At 44.9% G+C, this 19,105-nt stretch overlaps 1 protein-coding gene across 1 annotated transcript; it reads left to right on the forward strand.

The window, feature by feature from the left end:
- Positions 1-6,660: 6,660 nt before the first annotated feature.
- Positions 6,661-18,786, forward strand: dnajc21 (DnaJ heat shock protein family (Hsp40) member C21). The gene is made up of 12 exons (XM_046305133.1): positions 6,661-7,027; positions 7,282-7,375; positions 7,766-7,889; positions 8,283-8,411; positions 9,210-9,338; positions 9,714-9,886; positions 14,437-14,573; positions 14,877-14,970; positions 15,163-15,312; positions 16,720-17,037; positions 17,272-17,362; positions 17,612-18,786. Exons 1-12 carry the CDS (start codon positions 6,931-6,933, stop codon positions 17,768-17,770), a joined length of 1,695 nt encoding a protein of 564 aa, XP_046161089.1. The 5' UTR covers positions 6,661-6,930; the 3' UTR covers positions 17,771-18,786.
- The last annotated feature ends 319 nt before the right edge of the window (positions 18,787-19,105 follow it).

The raw sequence follows: 19,105 nt of genomic DNA on the forward strand, positions 1-19,105 counted from the left end.
GGAACATCAAAAGTCGTGCTATAAATTCACAGACAACACAAAGATTCCTTGATGCCCTTCCAGACTCCCTCTGCCTACCCAAGGACGCCAGAGGACAAAAATCCGTTAACCACCTAACTGAGGATCTCAATTTAACCTTGCGCAATACCCTAGATGCAGTTGCACCCCTAAAAACTAAAAAAATGTCTCATAAGAAACTAGCTCCATGGTACACAGAAAATACCCGAGCTCTGAAGCAAGCTTCCAGAAAATTGGAACGGAAATGGCGCCACACCAAACTGGAAGTCTTCCGACTAGCTTGGAAGGATGGTACCGTGCAGTACCGAAGAGCCCTTACTGCTGCTCGATCGTCCTATTTTTCTAACTTAATTGAGGAAAATAAGAACAATCCGAAATTCCTTTTGATACTGTGGCAAAGCTAACTAAAAAGCAGCATTCCCCAAGAGAGGATGACTTGCACTTTAGCAGTGATAAATTCATGAACTTCTTTGAGGAAAAGATTATGATTATTAGAAAGCAAATTACGGACTCCTCTTTAAACCTGCGTATTCCTCCAAACCTCAGTTGTCCTGAGTCTGCACAACTCTGCCAGGACCTAGGATCAAGAGAGACGCTCAAGTGTTTTAGTACTATATCTCTTGACACAATGATGAAAATAATCATGGCCTCTAAACCTTCAAGCTGTATACTGGACCCTATTCCAACTAAACTACTGAAAGAGCTGCTTCCTGTGCTTGGCCCTCCTATGTTGAACATAATAAACGGCTCTCTATCCACTGGATGTGTACCAAACTCACTAAAAGTGGCAGTAATAAAGCCTCTCTTGAAAAAGCCAAACCTTGACCCAGAAAATATAAAAACTATCGGCCTATATCGAATCTTCCATTCCTCTCAAAGATTTTAGAGAAGGCTGTTGCGCAGCAACTCACTGCCTTCCTGAAGACAAACAATGTATACGAAATGCTTCAGTCTGGTTTTAGACCCCATCATAGCACTGAGACGGCACTTGTGAAGGTGGTAAATGACATTTTGATGGCATCGGACCGAGGCTCTGCATCTGTCCTCGTGCTCCTAGACCTTAGTGCTGTTTTTGATACCATCGATCACCACATTCTTTTGGAGAGATTGGAAACCCAAATTGGTCTACACGGACATGTTCTGGCCTGGTTTAGGTCTTATCTGTCGGAAAGATATCAGTTTGTCTCTGTGAATGGTTTGTCCTCTGACAAATCAACTGTACATTTCGGTGTTCCTCAAGGTTCTGTTTTAGGACCACTATTGTTTTCACTATATATTTTACCTCTTGGGGATGTTATTCGAAAACATAATGTAAACTTTCACTGCTATGCGGATGACACACAGCTGTACATTTCAATGAAACATGGTGAAGCACCAAAATTGCCCTCGCTAGAAGCATGTGTTTCAGACATAAGGAAGTGGATGGCTGCAAACTTTCTACTATTAAACTCGGACAAAACAGAGATGCTTGTTCTAGGTCCCAAGAAACAAAGAGATCTTCTGTTGAATCTGACAATTAATCTTAATGGTTGTACAGTCGTCTCAAATAAAACTGTGAAGGACCTCGGCGTTACTCTGGACCCTGATCTCTCTTTTGAAGAACACATCAAGACCATTTCGAGGATAGCTTTTTTCCATCTACGTAACATTGCAAAAATCAGAAACTTTCTGTCCAAAAATGATGCAGAAAAATTAATCCATGCTTTTGTCACTTCTAGGTTAGACTACTGCAATGCTCTATTTTCCGGCTACCCGGATAAAGCACTAAATAAACTTCAGTTAGTGCTAAATACGGCTGCTAGAATCCTGACTAGAACCAAAAAATTTGATCATATTACTCCAGTGCTAGCCTCTCTACACTGGCTTCCTGTCAAAGCAAGGGCTGATTTCAAGGTTTTACTGCTAACCTACAAAGCATTACATGGGCTTGCTCCTACCTACCTCTCTGATTTGGTCCTGCCGTACATACCTATACGTACGCTACGGTCACAAGACGAGGCCTCCTAATTGTCCCTAGAATTTCTAAGCAAACAGCTGGAGGCAGGGCTTTCTCCTATAGAGCTCCATTTTTATGGAACGGTCTGCCTACCCATGTCAGAGACGCAAACTCGGTCTCAACCTTTAAGTCTTTACTGAAGACTCATCTCTTCAGTGGGTCATATGATTGAGTGTAGTCTGGCCCAGGAGTGGGAAGGTGAACGGAAAGGCTCTGGAGCAACGAACCGCCCTTGCTGTCTCTGCCTGGCCGGTTCCCCTTTTTCCACTGGGATTCTCTGCCTCTAGCCCTGTTACGGGGGCTGAGTCACTGGCTTGCTGGGGCTCTCTCGTGCCGTCCCTGGGGGGTGCGTCACCTGGGTGGGTTGATTCACTGTTGTGGTCGGCCTGTCTGGGTTCCCCCCCCTTGGGTTGTACCGTGTCGGAGATCTTTGTGGGCTATACTCGGCCTTGTCTCAGGATGGTAAGTTGGTGGTTGAAGATTTCCCTCTAGTGGTGTGGGGGCTGTGCTTTGGCAAAGTGGGTGGGGTTATATCCTTCCTGTTTGGCCCTGTCCGGGGGTGTCCTCGGATGGGGCCACAGTGTCTCCTGACCCCTCCTGTCTCAGCCTCCAGTATTTATGCTGCAGTAGTTTATGTGTCAGGGTCAGTTTGTTTATCTGGAGTACTTCTCCTGTCCTATTCGGTGTCCTGTGTAAATCTAAGTGTGCGTTCTCTAATTCTCTCCTTCTCTCTTTCTTTCTCTCTCTCGGAGGACCTGAGCCCTAGAACCATGCCCCAGGACTACCTGACATGATGACTCCTTGCTGTCCCCAGTCCACCTGGCCATGCTGCTGCTCCAGTTTCAACTGGCCTGGGCCCTAGGACCATGTCCCAGGACTACCTGACATGAGGACTCCTTGCTGTCCCCAGTCCACCTGGCCATGCTCCTGCTCCAGTTTCAACTGTTCTGCCTTACTATTATTCAACCATGCTGGTCATTTATGAACATTTGAACATCTTGGCCACGTTCTGTTATAATCTCCACCCGGCACAGCCGGAAGAGGACTGGCCACCCCACATATGCTCTCTCTAATTCTCTCTTTCTTTCTCTCTCTCGGAGGACCTGAGCCCTAGGACCGTGCCCCAGGACTACCTGACATGATGGCTCCTTGCTGTCCCCAGTCCACCTGACTGTGCTGCTGCTCCAGTTTCAACTGTTCTGCCTTATTATTATTTGACCATGCTGGTCATTTATGAACATTTGAACATCTTGGTCATGTTCTGTTATAATCTCTACCCGGCACAGCCAGAAGAGGACTGGCCACCCCACATAGCCCGGTTCCTCTCTAGGTTTCTTCCTAGGTTTTGGCCTTTCTAGGGAGTTTTTCCTAGCCACCGTGCTTTTACACCTGCATTGTTTGCTGTTTGGGGTTTTAGGCTGGGTTTCTGTACAGCACTTTGAGATATCAGCTGACGTACGAAGGGCTATATAAATAAATTTGATTTGATTTGATTTGATTTGATTTAAACAATGCTACCTTATATGTTACTTACCCTACATTACTCATCTCATATGTCTACGTATATACTGTGCTCTATATCATCTACTGCATCTTTATGTAATACATGTATCACTAGCCACTTTAAACTATGCCACTTTGTTTACATACCCTACATTACTCATCTCATATGTATATACTGTACTCGATACCATCTACTGCATCTTGTCTATGCCATTCTGTACCATCACTCATTCATATATCTTTATGTACATATTCTTTATCCCTTTACACTTGTGTGTATAAGGTAGTAGTTTTGGAATTAGGTTTAGATTACTGGTTGGTTATTACTGCATTGTCGGAACTAGAAGCACAAGCGTTTCGCTACACTCGCATTAACATCTGCTAACCATGTGTATGTGACAAATACATTTGATTTGATTTGAACTCTTGTCAGGTTGGATGGGGAGAATCGCTGCACAGCTATTTTCAGGTCTCCAGAGATGTTTGATCGGGTTCAAGTCTGGCCTCTGGTTGGGCCACTCAAGGACATTGAGACTTGTCCTGAAGCCACTCCTGCATTATCTTGGCTGTGTGTTTAGGGTTGTTGTCCTGTTGCAAGGTGAACCTTTCACCCCAGTCTGAGTACCTGAGCGCTCTGGAGCAAGTTTTCATCAAGGATCTCTGTACTTTCTAAATTCATCTTTCCCTCGATCCTGACAAGTCTCCCAGGCTCTGCAGCTTAAAAACATTTCCACCAGCATGATACACTGTAGTGATGGTGCCAGGTTTCCTCCAGATGTGACGTTTGGCATTTAGGCCAAAGAGTTCAGTGTTGATTATATCAGACCAGAGAATCTTGTTTCTCATGGTCAGAGTCCTTTAGGTGCCTTTTGGCAAACTCCAAGCGGGCTGTCATGTGCTTTTTACTGAGGAGTGGCTCTCGTCTAGCCACTACCATAAAGGCCTGATTTGTGGAGTGCTGCAGAGTTGTCCTTCTGAAAGGTTCTCCAATCTCCACAGAGGAACTCTGGAGCTCTGTCAGAGTGACCATTGTGACAAATGTCACCTCCGTGACCAATGCCTTTCTCCCCCAATTGCTCAGTTTGGCCGGGCGGCCAGCTCTAGGAAGAGTCTTGGTGGTACCAAACTTCTTCCATTTCAGAATGATTGAGGCCACTGTGTTCTTGGGGACCTTCAATGCGGCACACATTTTTTGGTACCCTTCCCCATATATGTGCCTCGACGCAATCATGTCTCGGCGCTCTACGGACAATTTCTTTGACCTGATGGCTTGGTTTTTGCTCTGACGTCAACTGTGAGACCATGTATAGACTGGTGTGTTCCTTTCCAAATCATGTCCAATCAATTGGATTTACCACAGGTGGACTCCAAGTTGTAGAAACATCTCAAGGATGATCAATGGAAACGGAATGTATAATGTGCTCAATTTCAAGTCTTATAGCAAAGGATCTGATTTTTTAAGTAAACCATTATTTTTAAATGTTTATGAATGTGCAAATATAAAAAATAAATATTTTGTCATTGTGGGATATTGTGTGTAGATTGATGAGAATTTTTTTTAAACCCATTTTCAAATGTATTTAAACAGGCATGCCAGTTAAGAACAAATTCTTATTTACAATGACGGTCTAAGAACAGTGTTCAGGGGCAGAACGACAGAATTTGACCTTGTCAGCTCGGGGATTCAATCTAGCAACCTTTCGGTTACTGGCCCAACGCTCGAACCGCTAGGCTACCTGCCGCCATGCTGATCCTTAGAATAAGGCTGTAAAATAACAAAATGTGGAAAAGGTGAAGGGGTCTGAATACTTTCCGAATGCACTGTATGTGGTTGATTACACACGTCGGCACCCAAAGCCAGTGACCTCCCTGAAATTCTAAATAAGGAGTTCAGTCAGTATCAGAATGGGTGATTCATAATAAATTGTCTTTAAAACATCTACAACTAAAAGCATTATCTTTGGACCTAAACCTCAACTGGAGGTGTGTATAAAGGGTGTGAGTGGTGAGGAAGATAAACTCCTAGATGCAACATTGGACGGTCAATTATCATGGTCAAGTCATATTGACAAAGTTGTTGTGCAGTTGGGGAGGGGTCTGTCTGTTATTAAAATATTTTCTGTGTTTTTTTACAGAAAAATGAACTCTACTAGTTGTTCCGCCTCTGGTCTTGTCCCATCTTGATTACTGTCTAGGCAATATGGTCAAATATGGTCAAATGCAGCAAAGAAAGACCTAGCAAAGCTGCAGCTGGCTCAGAACAGAGCAGCACGCCTTGGCCTTAATTGCACATAACAAACTAACATCAACAACATACATGCCTGTCTTTCCTAGTTGAGAGTTGACGAGAGATTAATTGCTTCTCTAATAGTTTTTGAGAAGTATTACTGGAATGAAAATTCCAGATTGTCTGCAGAAACATTCAGCTCAGACACCCAGACATACACCACAAGACATGCCACCAGGGGTCTCTTCACATTCCCCAAGTCCAAAATGAATTCACTGCAACACCAACATTTCAGTCTGTCTGAGGCGGCAGGTAGTTGGACTAGTTCGAGCATTGGACTAGGAAGCAAAAGGTTGCAAGATTGAATCCCTGAGCTGACGAGGTAACATCTGTTGTTCTGTCCCTGAACAAGAAAGTTAACCCACTGTTCAAGTTAACCCACTGTTCCTAGGCTGTCATTGAATTGTTCTTAACTAACTTGCCTAGTTAAAAAAAAATTTTTTTTAAACACACAGTATTATATAGAGCCATGATTACATGCAACTCCCATCTCCAGTTACTCAAGCAAACAGCAAAATGTACTTAATTTTAAGGCTGCGACTGTCTGTGAGGGGACACACACAAACACACACATGATTTGTGTGACTGTTCTTGTCTATCAGTGTTTTGTTACTTGTCATGTTTTTTGTGGGTCTCAGGAAGAAAAGCTGCTGCCTCTGCAAAAGCTCATGGGTATCCAAATAAGCACACCAAGGTGGATTTAAAATGTTAAGAATTGTTGCCGTCAGTTTCACACCTATTTTTTTTGTTATCATATTCACAATCAACAGAAATCAAGCTTACAACAATTTTCTTTAGGACCTTTTTCTTTACGAAAAGACTGTCCATGATAAATTACGTCATATTTAAGCGCGTAGTCACCGGCATAGTGACTATTGACCAGAGTCCACGATGTGCGGTGTTTTTCAAGCTGACATACAAGGACAAACTATGCATTTTTAAGTAGAATAAATATTACATTTATTTGTAGATCTGTCCACTGTTATTCATAACTTTCGGTTACTCTTATACCGAGTTTTCCTGTTTTGAGGACAGAGAAGGCTGTTAGCTTAGCCTTTTAGCTAGCTAACATTAGCAACAGGCCAAATCGTGTGGATTTCAGCTAGCTGAACCAGCTCAACTCAAAATGAAGTGTCATTACGAGGTGTTGGGTGTCAAAAGGGACGCGACTGATGATGATATGAAGAAGGTATATCGGAAATTAGCCCTGAGATGGCATCCAGGTACAGTAGACCTTGTTGCCGTGTATTTAACTTGCTAGCCAGCTAACGTTAGCTGTTAGCTCACTGATCAGAGAGGCCACGGCCAGTGACCTCATTGCTAGCTAAACTGTAATCGGTGTGGGAGACAAGTAGAACAAGATAGCTAGCAGCAACGTTAGTTAACTACCACCAGTTAGTTCGCACTGCTTTTGCACTGGTGTCATAGACGTTCTCTCTTCACCAAACATGTTCCAACATCTTAATTCCATTTCCAGATAAGAACTTGGACAATGCAGATGAGGCAGCTGAGCAGTTCAAACTGATCCAGGCAGCCTATGAAGTCCTGAGCGACCCACAGGAGAGAGCCTGGTGAGAAACAACTTCGGCCTCATAATCCAAAGTAGTAAATGTCTTTTGACTGAGATCCATTAAATTGTAAATTGTTTGGAGTATCCAAGATGACCAGTGTGCTGGGATTTCTTCCTATATGAGATCTAACTTTTTAAGGCCAGGACTTTGTATGGAAATGAGTAAATATTAGTGATCAGCACAGATCTATTGTCTTTCCTTGATTCCTTGCATTGTCCCTCCTTGTCTCCTTGACAAAGATGGGCCAATGTTCTAGCCCTTGGACCTTCTCCTAAAATGCATTTTAAGGAGGAGAGAATGCAAGGAACTGGGTAAACAGTCATTTAGGAAGAGTCAAGAGCTATAGTAATGCTAATACTGTGCTTCCCGCCTCTCGACTCCTGTCTCCAGGTATGATAACCACAGAGAAGCTCTCCTGAAAGGTGGGGTCAGCGGGGAGTATGCTGATGAAAGTGTTGACCTTGTTCAGTTCTTCACTGTCACCTGTTACTCTGGTTACGGGGATGAAGAGGAGGTGAGTATGACACTCAGGGAGGGATCATCTCTGTCTGGGGGGAGCAACTGCATCCCCTAGTGAGTTCAGGTTCTTTGTGGACCCCAACCCAACTAGTTGCCCATCCCTGTTACTTTCTACCAGCAGAGGGCTGCAGAGTAGTACTCTAACATAATAATCCACTCTCAGCCTCCCAGGTCACAGCGTGTACTAGCATGTCTCACTGTGTGGATGTAGAAATGTAGAAACAACACACGTGTATAACAGTAGAATAATGGTTGTTACAGTGTAGTGCTTGTTGTGGAGAAAATGTGGATTTGTTGGCTGTACAGAGGATCCAATCCTTTTAGGTCTCCCTGTTTTTTTTCAATGGGACAAGCAGGTAAAAAGTGGTTTCCCCTCTCCTTTTCTCAGGGTTTCTACACAGTGTACAGGAACCTGTTTGAGTCCATAACTACAGAAGAGATGGATCACAGTAAAGAGGAGGACGAGGAGGAAGATGAGTTTCCTTCGTTTGGAGACTCTCAGAGTGACTATGACACGGTAACATTTGCCCTTGTTAAACAGACAGACAGATATTATATATATATATATATATATATACACACACACACACACACACACACACACACACACACACACACACACACACACACACACACACACACACACACACACACACACACACACACACACACACACACACACACACACAGAAAGGTGCACAAACTTCATATACTTTTGTGTTCAGTCTCTGACCAATGCTGATAGTGTTCTGGCGTGAATAGAGTCATGGGCAGTAACTTGCAGTAACAGTGTCTATCTGTGTAATGTCAGTTTGGGCTATGTTTCAGCATGGTTACTGTATTCCATTCTGTGCTCTTGCTTAATCTCAGAATGGTTCTATAGACAAGAGTTGATTTCTGTGAAATAACATTTGTCTGGTCCGTCTCTACCATTTGGACATTTTGCACATTGGGATATATCACGACATAAGTCATTGTGTCATGATGATGATGATGATAGATACGTTGATTAAATGGATACATCATATAATCCCATAAGGTTTAGCACAGGGGTGGGCAAACGTTTAATCATAGACTCCAGTTCATAAAACACTGTCTGTGTCTATAGGTAAACCTTTTGGCTCGAGGTCCACATTGAGATATGGAAATTCAACGGAGGGCCGTACAGATGAAATAGAAACCCTTCAAGGGCTGTAGTTTGGCCAATGGTTTAGCAGCTCCACACTAAAGCCTATAACTATCGCCTGTACTGTACCTACCTCTCTGCTCCCTGAGCTGCAGTCATTGTCTATAGCTCTCTGCTTCTTCCTCCCAGGTTCACCTCTTCTACGCCTACTGGCAGAGCTTCTGCACCCGGAAGAAGTTTGCTTGGAAGGAGGACTATGACACGAGGCAGGCTTCCAACCGCTGGGAGAAGAGGGCCATGGAGAAGGAGAACAAGAAGGTACTGTTGTGTTTTTGTTTTTGGCCTTACAGTGAGGCAGTAGTCTTAGAAAGAAAGCAGAAGGTTGCTGGCTCAATCTCTGGGCCCGGACGAAGCAAAAATGGGAATGGAACTGAACACTCAGCTCCTGCCATTGTGCCCTTGAGCAAGGCTATTGTATTCTAAGTGCCTGTGTTCCTATTCAGCCAGTGCATGTGTAGTTCATACGTGTGGTATGAGCCACTGAAGATTGGTGAAACTGGCTGACTGTTTTGTTATGCTCACAAATGTTAGGAAGTGAGACTTTGATTAAATGTGAGCCGTTTGATATAGAACCAAGCTCCCTTCTTTCAACACAACAGATCTGAATGGACCATAAGGTGTTCTTCTTTTCAGGTTCGAGACAAGGCCAGGAAGGAGCGCAGCGAGCTAGTGCGTCAACTGGTGGCGTTTGTGCGTAAGCGCGACAAGAGGGTGCAGGCCCACAAGAAGCTGGTGGAGGAGCAGAACGCTGAGAAGGCCAAGAAAGTGGAGGAGCTACGACGCAAACAGAAGCTGTCACAGGCCAAGTGAGTTCACATAGAAATATGATATGTAGAACATATGCCTCCAACAAACAAAAGCTGTCCCAGGCCAAGTGAGTTCACATAGAAATATGATATGTAGAACATATGCCTCCAACAAGCAGAAGCTGTCCCAGGCCAAGTGAGTTCACATAGAAATATGATATGTAGAACATATGCCTCCAACAAACAAAAGCTGTCCCAGGCCAAGTGAGTTCACATAGAAATATGATATGTAGAACATATGCCTCCAACAAGCAGAAGCTGTCCCAAAAGTTCACATAGAAATATGTCCCTCCAACAAGGCCAGGCCAAGTGAGTTCACATAGTTCAGAACATATGAAAAACAAAAGCTGTCCCAGGCCAAGTGAGTTCACATAGAAATGATATGGCCAAGTGAGTTCACATAGAAATATGATATGTAGAACATATGCCTCCAACAAGCAAAATAGCTGTCCAAGCAGGCTGTCCCAGGCCAAGTGAGTTCACATAGAAATATGATAGTTCACATAGAAATATGAACATATGCCTCCAACAAGCAAGTGTCCCAGGCCAAGTGAGTTCACATAGAAATATGATATGTAGAACATATGCCTCCAACAAGCAAAAGCTGTCCCAGGCCAAGTGAGTTCACATAGAAATATGATATGTAGAACATATGCCTCCAACAAGCAGAAGCTGTCCCAGGCCAAGTGAGTTCACATAGAAATATGATATGTAGAACATATGCCTCCAACAAGCAAAAGCTGTCCCAGGCCAAGTGAGTTCACATAGAAATATGATATGTAGAACATATGCCTCCAACAAGCAAAAGCTGTCCCAGGCCAAGTGAGTTCACATAGAAATATGTGAAACAGAAACAAGCAAAAGCTGTCCCAGGCCAAGTGAGTTCACATAGAAATATGATATGTAGAACATAAACAAGCAGAAGCTGTCCCAGGCCAAGTGAGTTCACATAGCTGTCCCAGTCCCAGGCCAAGTGAGTTCACATAGAAATATGATATGTAGAACATATGCCTCCAACAAACAAAAGCTGTCCCAGGCCAAGTGAGTTCACATAGAAATATGATATGTAGAACATATGCCTCCAACAAGCAGAAGCTGTCCCAGGCCAAGTGAGTTCACATAGAAATATGATATGTAGAACATATGCCTCCAACAAGCAGAAGCTGTCCCAGGCCAAGTGAGTTCACATAGAAATATGCGAAACAGAAACAAGCAAAAGCTGTCCCAGCCAAGTGAGTTCACATAGAAATATGATATGTAGAACATATGCCTCCAACTACATTGAAATATGTGAAACAGTTCCCAGGAAGTGAGTTCACATAGAAATATGATATGTAGAACATATGCCTCCAACTACATTGCAGTTGGACTGCACAGAATCACTGATCTATATACTTGTGTTAAAATAACCTTACCTTAAACTGATCCACTTAGACATGCTAAATGTCAGACTGCTGTCTAGATGTCAGGCCTCTGTCACTGTCTAGATGTCAGGCCTCTGTCACTGTCTAGATGTCAGGCCTCTGTCTAGATGTCAGACCTCTGTCTAGATGTCAGACCTCTGTCTAGATGTCAGACCTCTGTCTAGATGTCAGGCCGCTGTCTAGATGTCAGGCCTCTGTCAGATGTCAGGCCTCTGTCTAGATGTCAGACCTCTGTCAGATGTCTGTCTAGATGTCAGACCTCTGTCTAGATGTCAGACCTCTGTCTAGATGTCAGACCTCTGTCACTGTCTAGATGTCAGGCTGCTGTCTAGATGTCAGGCCTCTGTCTAGATGTCAGGCCTCTGTCTAGATGTCAGGCTGCTGTCTAGATGTCAGACCTCTGTCTAGATGTCAGGCCGATGTCGCTGTCTAGATGTCAGACCTCTGTCTAGATGTCAGGCCGATGCCGCGGTCTAGATGTCAGGCCTCTGTCTAGATGTCAGGCCTCTGTCTAGATGTCAGGCCGCTGTCTAGATGTCAGGCCGCTGTCTAGATGTCAGGCCGCTGTCTAGATGTCAGGCTGCTGTCTGGATGTCAGGCTGCTGTCTAGATGTCAGGCTGCTGTCTAGATGTCAGGCCTCTGTCTAGATGTCAGGCCTCTGTCTAGATGTCAGACCTCTGTCTAGATGTCAGACCTCTGTCTAGATGTCAGACCTCTGTCTAGATGTCAGACCTCTGTCAGATGTCAGATGTCTGTCTAGATGTCAGACTGTCTAGATGTCAGACCTCTGTCTAGATGTCAGACCTCTGTCTAGATGTCAGACCTCTGTCTAGATGTCAGACCTCTGTCTAGATGTCAGACCTCTGTCACTGTCTAGATGTCAGGCCACTGTCTAGATGTCAGACCTCTGTCACTGTCTAGATGTCAGACCTCTGTCTAGATGTCAGGCCTCTGTCTAGATGTCAGACCTCTGTCTAGATGTCAGACCTCTGTCTAGATGTCAGACCTCTGTCTAGATGTCAGACCTCTGTCTAGATGTCAGACCTCTGTCTAGATGTCAGACCTCTGTCTAGATGTCAGGCCACTGTCTAGATGTCAGACCTCTGTCACTGTCTAGATGTCAGGCCACTGTCTAGATGTCAGACCTCTGTCACTGTCTAGATGTCAGACCTCTGTCACTGTCTAGATGTCAGGCCTCTGTCACTGTCTAGATATCATACCTCTGTCTAGATGTCAGACCTCTGTCTAGATGTCAGACCTCTGTCTCTGTCTAGATGTCAGACCTCTGTCTAGATGTCAGACCTCTGTCTAGATGTCAGACCTCTGTCTAGATGTCAGACCTCTGTCTAGATGTCAGGCCACTGTCTAGATGTCAGACCTCTGTCTAGATGTCAGACCTCTGTCTAGATGTCAGACCTCTGTCTAGATGTCAGGCTGCTGTCTAGATGTCAGGCTGCTGTCTAGATGTCAGGCCTCTGTCACTGTCTAGATGTCAGGCCTCTGTCACTGTCTAGATGTCAGGCCTCTGTCACTGTCTAGATGTCAGACCTCTGTCACTGTCTAGATGTCAGACCTCTGTCACTGTCTAGATGTCAGGCCGATGTCGCTGTCTAGATGTCAGGCCGATGTCGCTGTCTAGATGTCAGGCCGATGTCGCTGTCTAGATGTCAGGCCTCTGTCACTGTCTAGATGTCAGGCCTCTGTCTAGATGTCAGACCTCTGTCTAGATGTCAGACCTCTGTCTCTGTCTAGATGTCAGACCTCTGTCTAGATGTCAGACCTCTGTCTAGATGTCAGACCTCTGTCTAGATGTCAGACCTCTGTCTAGATGTCAGACCTCTGTCTAGATGTCAGACCTCTGTCTAGATGTCAGACCTCTGTCTAGATGTCAGACCTCTGTCTAGATGTCAGACCTCTGTCTAGATGTCAGGCCACTGTCTAGATGTCAGACCTCTGTCTAGATGTCAGGCTGCTGTCTAGATGTCAGGCTGCTGTCTAGATGTCAGGCCTCTGTCACTGTCTAGATGTCAGGCCTCTGTCACTGTCTAGATGTCAGGCCTCTGTCACTGTCTAGATGTCAGACCTCTGTCACTGTCTAGATGTCAGACCGATGTCGCTGTCTAGATGTCAGGCCGATGTCGCTGTCTAGATGTCAGGCCGATGTCGCTGTCTAGATGTCAGGCCGATGTCTAGATGTCAGGCCGATGTCTAGATGTCAGGCCGATGTCTAGATGTCAGGCCGATGTCTAGATGTCAGGCCGATGTCTAGATGTCAGGCCGATGTCTAGATGTCAGGCCGATGTCTAGATGTCAGGCCGATGTCTAGATGTCAGGCCGATGTCTAGATGTCAGGCCGATGTCTAGATGTCAGGCCGATGTCTAGATGTCAGGCCGATGTCTAGATGTCAGGCCGATGTCTAGATGTCAGACCTCTGTCTAGATGTCAGACCTCTGTCTAGATGTCAGACCTCTGTCTAGATGTCAGACCTCTGTCTAGATGTCAGACCTCTGTCTAGATGTCAGACCTCTGTCTAGATGTCAGACCTCTGTCTAGATGTCAGGCCGATGTCTAGATGTCAGGCCGATGTCTAGATGTCAGGCCGATGTCTAGATGTCAGGCCTCTTGTCGCTGTCTAGATGTCAGGCCTCTGTCTAGATGTCAGGCCTCTGTCTAGATGTCAGGCCTCTGTCTAGATGTCAGACCTCTGTCTAGATGTCAGACCTCTGTCTAGATGTCAGACCTCTGTCTAGATGTCAGGCCTCTGTCTAGATGTCAGGCCTCTGTCTAGATGTCAGGCCTCTGTCTAGATGTCAGGCCTCTGTCTAGATGTCAGGCCTCTGTCTAGATGTCAGGCCTCTGTCTAGATGTCAGGCCTCTGTCTAGATGTCAGGCCTCTGTCTAGATGTCAGACCTCTGTCTAGATGTCAGACCTCTGTCTAGATGTCAGACCTCTGTCTCTGTCTAGATGTCAGGCCGATGTCGCTGTCTAGATGTCTAGATGTCAGGCCGATGTCGCTGTCTAGATGTCTAGATGTCTAGATGTCAGGCCGATGTCGCTGTCTAGATGTCTAGATGTCAGGCCGATGTCGCTGTCTAGATGTCAGACCTCTGTCTCCTCTCCTAGACTGGCGGAGGATTACAAGGAGCAGAGCTGGGTTGCCATGTCTGAGATGGAGAAGGAGCTGCAGCAGATGGAGGCTCAGTACGGAAAGGAGTTTGGAGATGTGTCAGAGAGCGAGGAGGAGGACCAGGGAAGAGGGGGTCAGTACAGAGCAGACCTCTCGCATGGTAACTCCGGTCTCAGACTGTGAAAACACCAACTCACTCTGAGAAGGGCTAGATATTTCTCCATACAGTAGCAGGCATATCTCAATCTACTGTAACTTCTGCGTGAGTAGTAATGACAAGAATGGATTGCAATTTCTAGCAGTTTGCCATGTCACATTTAACTGTGGGTGCGTTCATTTACCACCAGATCTGAAAGCGTTTTACATTGGTTTATGTGGTGGTTGTTCTTCTCATACAATGACAACAGTCTCCATGTAACACATCTGTTCTCCACAGATGAACAGAAAGATGAGACCGAGGAACTCCTGGATGACTATTATGATGACCTGTACTGCCCTGCATGTGACAAATCCTTCAAATCAGACAAGGCGTAAGTAGTGAGGTCGTGTTCATTAGGACACACAATGGAAAAGGTTGCAAAGCAGTCTGCATTGGGAAAACGAAATGAACATTTCTTACTGGTCAAATCCAGGTATTGCCAGTCAGTTTTCTTCCTTTTGGTGCAGAATGAACACAACCCGGTTCAGTTCAGTTCATCACCTGTTATTTTTTTTTTGCACAGAATGAAGAATCATGAGAAATCAAAGAAACATAGAGAGATGGTGGTATTACTACGGCAACAACTGGAAGAAGAGGATGAGACCCTCGGTCTGAAGGATGAGGATGGGGAAGAGGAGGAGGATGAAGAACTAGAAGAAGCACCAAGACAAAAGTAAGTTCAAAGATATATTTTTCTCCATCCAAAATATGAGAAACTACTTGGATGTTACTGTTGTCATTGGACAATTTGCCATTTATAAAATAGTGTACAAAACATTAGGAACATGGGTCAATCTAAATAACAGTCAAAAACTGACACATATTGAAGGGGATTTTTAAGATAGATATTTGGTCTGCGTCTCAAATGCTGATGTTGCCTTTCGGCATCTAGGGTGGAGCTGTGTTTGTCAGACCATGAGTCCCCCGGCATCTAGGGTGGAGCAGTGTTTGTCAGACCATGAGTCCCCGGCATCTAGGGTGGAGCTGTGTTTGTCAGACCATCAGTCCCCCGGCATCTAGGGTGGAGCTGTGTTTGTCAGACCATGAGCCCCCGGCATCTAGGGTGGAGCTGTGTTTGTCAGACCATGAGCCCCCGGCATCTAGGGTGGAGCAGTGTTTGTCAGACCATGAGCCCCCGGCATCTAGGGTGGAGCAGTGTTTGTCAGACCATGAGTCCCCGGCATCTAGGGTGGAGCTGTGTTTGTCAGACCATGAGCCCCCGGCATCTAGGGTGGAGCAGTGTTTGTCAGACCATGAGTCCCCCGGCATCTTTGCCCATCTGCCTACTTCTGTCTGTATCGCCCCAACAGTTTGGCCTACATGCTAATATGACCCCTCTATGGAAAGGGGAGTGTCTCACGAACACGTTCATGTGGGCGTCCTAGAGCAAAATGCCTCTCGAGATTAGTCTGAAACTAGCCGGGCACCAGTTAAAAATGAATGGAAGTATATATGGAGATAGTTTAGTGTCTAAAATAAGTTTCCTGATCTTTCTTTTCTCTCGGATATAAAACGGATGCTTCAGAACATCCTTCCTTTCTAATCTTTTTATCCCTGTATGAAGCTCTAATTCAATGAGTTTCTACGGGCTAATATCAGTAAGGCCAAATTCAATGTTTCCTGCTATTCCTTTTTTTAAGGGTTGTAAAATGGCTAAAGGATCCTTGGGTATGACCATCTAAAACAATTCCATATGTTAGCTTAACCTGTCTCCTTGGGTATGACCATCTTAAAACAATTCCATATGTTAGCTTAACCTGTCTCCTTGGGTATGACCATCTTAAAACAATTCCATATGTTAGCTTAACCGGTCTCCTTGGGTATGACCATCTTAAAACAATTCCATATGTTAGCTTAACCTGTCTCCTTGGGTATGACCATCTTAAAACAATTCCATATGTTAGCTTAACCTGTCTCCTCCCCTTCATCTACACTGATTTTAGAAGTGGGTTTAACGAGTGACATCAATAAGGGATCATGGCTTTCACCTGGTCAGTCTGTCATGGAAAGAGCAGGTGTTCTTAATGTTTTGTACACAGTGTAAACAGTGGTAGGTGAATAACGTCATTTTAACGTCCAGGCTGTCTAAAAAGCAGAAGAAGAAAAAGAGACAACAGCAAAATGGGCGGAGCCCCACAGAGGAGGTAGTAGGGAAGGATGTGGCCCCAGAGCCCACCACCCCCACAGAGGAGGTAGTAGGGAAGGATGTGGCCCCAGAGCCCCCCACCACCCCCACAGACAATAGCCCAGAGAGCCCTCTATCAACACAGACCAGCGGTGAGGCAGAGGACCCCCAGCCAGCCTCAGAGCCCCAGCAGGCAGCTGCGGACAAACCCTCTGAGGACCCAACAGGAGACGGACAGCAGGAAGAAGACCTCACAGCCACAGAACCAAAGAGGTGACCTGACCTGCCACCATCTTTTATCAAAAATAGTGACAGGATGGAATTGACAGTATTTAGGATAAATCAATGCATCACTAGCCTGGTCCTCGATCAGTTTGTGCTGTCCTGAGTTGGCAAGACGGCAAAACCGACTTGGGACCATGCTAGAGCAGTGCTGATATAATCATTGGCTACTATACAGGTATGTTCATGCAGTCTGACTTGTAACTTAAAACGCATCTTTATCAGCTCTGGAAAGACTAAGGGGAAGAAGATTGGAGGAAAGGACAGCAAAAAGAATGTCCAACCACAGGGAGGAGTGGAGAAAGGAGGAGCAGAGGTTTGTACCAGTCACAGCTACCGCTCCTTAATTCATCAATCCAGGAGGGGTTTATACTAACTAGAACTTGGTGCCCTTAATTGAAATGTAATACAATGATTTCATTACCCTGTTTAAGGCTGCTTAAATGCATTTCTCATCGACTTGAGTTAAAATTGCCCGTTTCTAAAAGTATTCACAGGTGTTTTTGTTGTTACACGGTTATGAGTTCATTAATGAACCATTCCACTGTCTTTTAACTCCCCGAAGGAGCTGAACCTGCGCTGTGTGACCTGTCACTATGAGTTCTCTACCAGGAACAAACTGTTTGACCACCTGAAGACAACAGGACACGCTACAGCCGTGTCACACGGTGGCAGTGCACCCGCCACGGTCAAGAGCAAGAAGGAGAAGAGGAAGAATAGATGATGGGGGATACAAGAGGGGCCAAAGACTAACACCAGCCACTGGGCTGTAGAGATGGACTACTGTCTTACTATATATTATAGGAGGCCACTCATGGTATTGAAGGCCTGGATTTGTTTGTTTTTTAATGTTAAAGATTGTCTGAAAAGGAGTTGAAGACTGTCTGATTGCTGTTTTTAGGTATTTGCATGTTAGAAAACAATCAATACGTCCAGTCATGGAGGACTGGACGTTGCCTGGTGATCCTGCGTAGCCAACTCTTATGGTCGTTGTCATGCCAAATGACCATAGCAGTTGGCTTTGCAGCACAAACAGATCTGAGACCCCTCCGGGCTAGACTGGACAAAGGAGTTGTAGAGTGTTTTTGTCTGGCCTGTCTGGAGGTCTGTCTCAGGGTTTCCCCCTAGAGATAATGTAAGGAAGTGAGCCAAGTCCAACTATCTACTCCACCCTTCCAATATGACCATGTTAGAGGTGCTGCCACTGTACCTGCTGCAGAATTCAGCATTGTGTCCACGTCCATTTTGTGTCCACGTCCATTTTGTGTCCACGTCCATTTTGTGTCGACTGATCCTTTGACGTTTTGGTCAGAGACATAAAGCAACTGGACGTTATTCCTGTTTTGAACGGATATTGTGATGCTGCTGCTCACTCAACTCTATATTTATTCAAATAACAATCTGACTCCACTCCGCAGCTTCCACTTTCTTATATAAAAGAAGATACTGCATAAACACTGACACGTTTCATTGAATTTGCCTGTAAAGAACAAGGTCCTCACACTGTTAAAGCTCTCAATTCAACGCTTTATTGACAACGGATCTTTGTCGGGTTATTTACCTTCTGTGACGAAGACATGTTTTAGATAGAAACAGTCAAAGTGGTGTATTGGGAGCTTTAGTGTGTGGGCCTTGTTCTTAATTAACCCGGAGCCTAAGTTTAAGGATGTGCATATAAATTAACTTTTCATTGAATTTTCCGCCTTGTCTGATGAATAAATGGTTTGTGTTTATGGCTCACTTCAAATCTATTTATGAAGGGTTTCTCAATCTACTCATAATTACAATTCAAAGAGACTATTTACAGGTAAATAAAGGGGAAGGTGAGTGAGCAATAGAAGACGAGAGCCAGCGCATATGAATTGTACCATCCTACTCAATGTATTTCATCTATGCCTAAGCAAGTAACCCGTCTACCCAAAGTCTCGATCTATTGGACTTTACATGCACTCAAAAGGTAATGGAATAGACTGACGAGTACAATACTGGTCGGCTTTATTTCAGATTTTGACCCAAAGTTTGTCCATGGCCTCACTGGCAGTATGTGGGCAGGTGTACC

The sequence above is a fragment of the Oncorhynchus gorbuscha genome, linkage group LG16 (assembly GCF_021184085.1).
Source record: "Oncorhynchus gorbuscha isolate QuinsamMale2020 ecotype Even-year linkage group LG16, OgorEven_v1.0, whole genome shotgun sequence".
NCBI classification, from domain to species: Eukaryota; Metazoa; Chordata; class Actinopteri; order Salmoniformes; family Salmonidae; genus Oncorhynchus; species Oncorhynchus gorbuscha.

Bases quoted from the DNA above. Each gene is read 5' to 3' on its own strand.
- dnajc21 (XM_046305133.1), top strand. From the start codon at position 6,931: ATGAAGTGTCATTACGAGGTGTTGGGTGTCAAAAGGGACGCGACTGAT. The intron at 7,376-7,765 runs GTGAGAAACAAC...TCCTGTCTCCAG, and splicing joins GACCCACAGGAGAGAGCCTG to GTATGATAACCACAGAGAAG. The intron at 9,339-9,713 runs GTACTGTTGTGT...TCTTCTTTTCAG, and splicing joins TGGAGAAGGAGAACAAGAAG to GTTCGAGACAAGGCCAGGAA.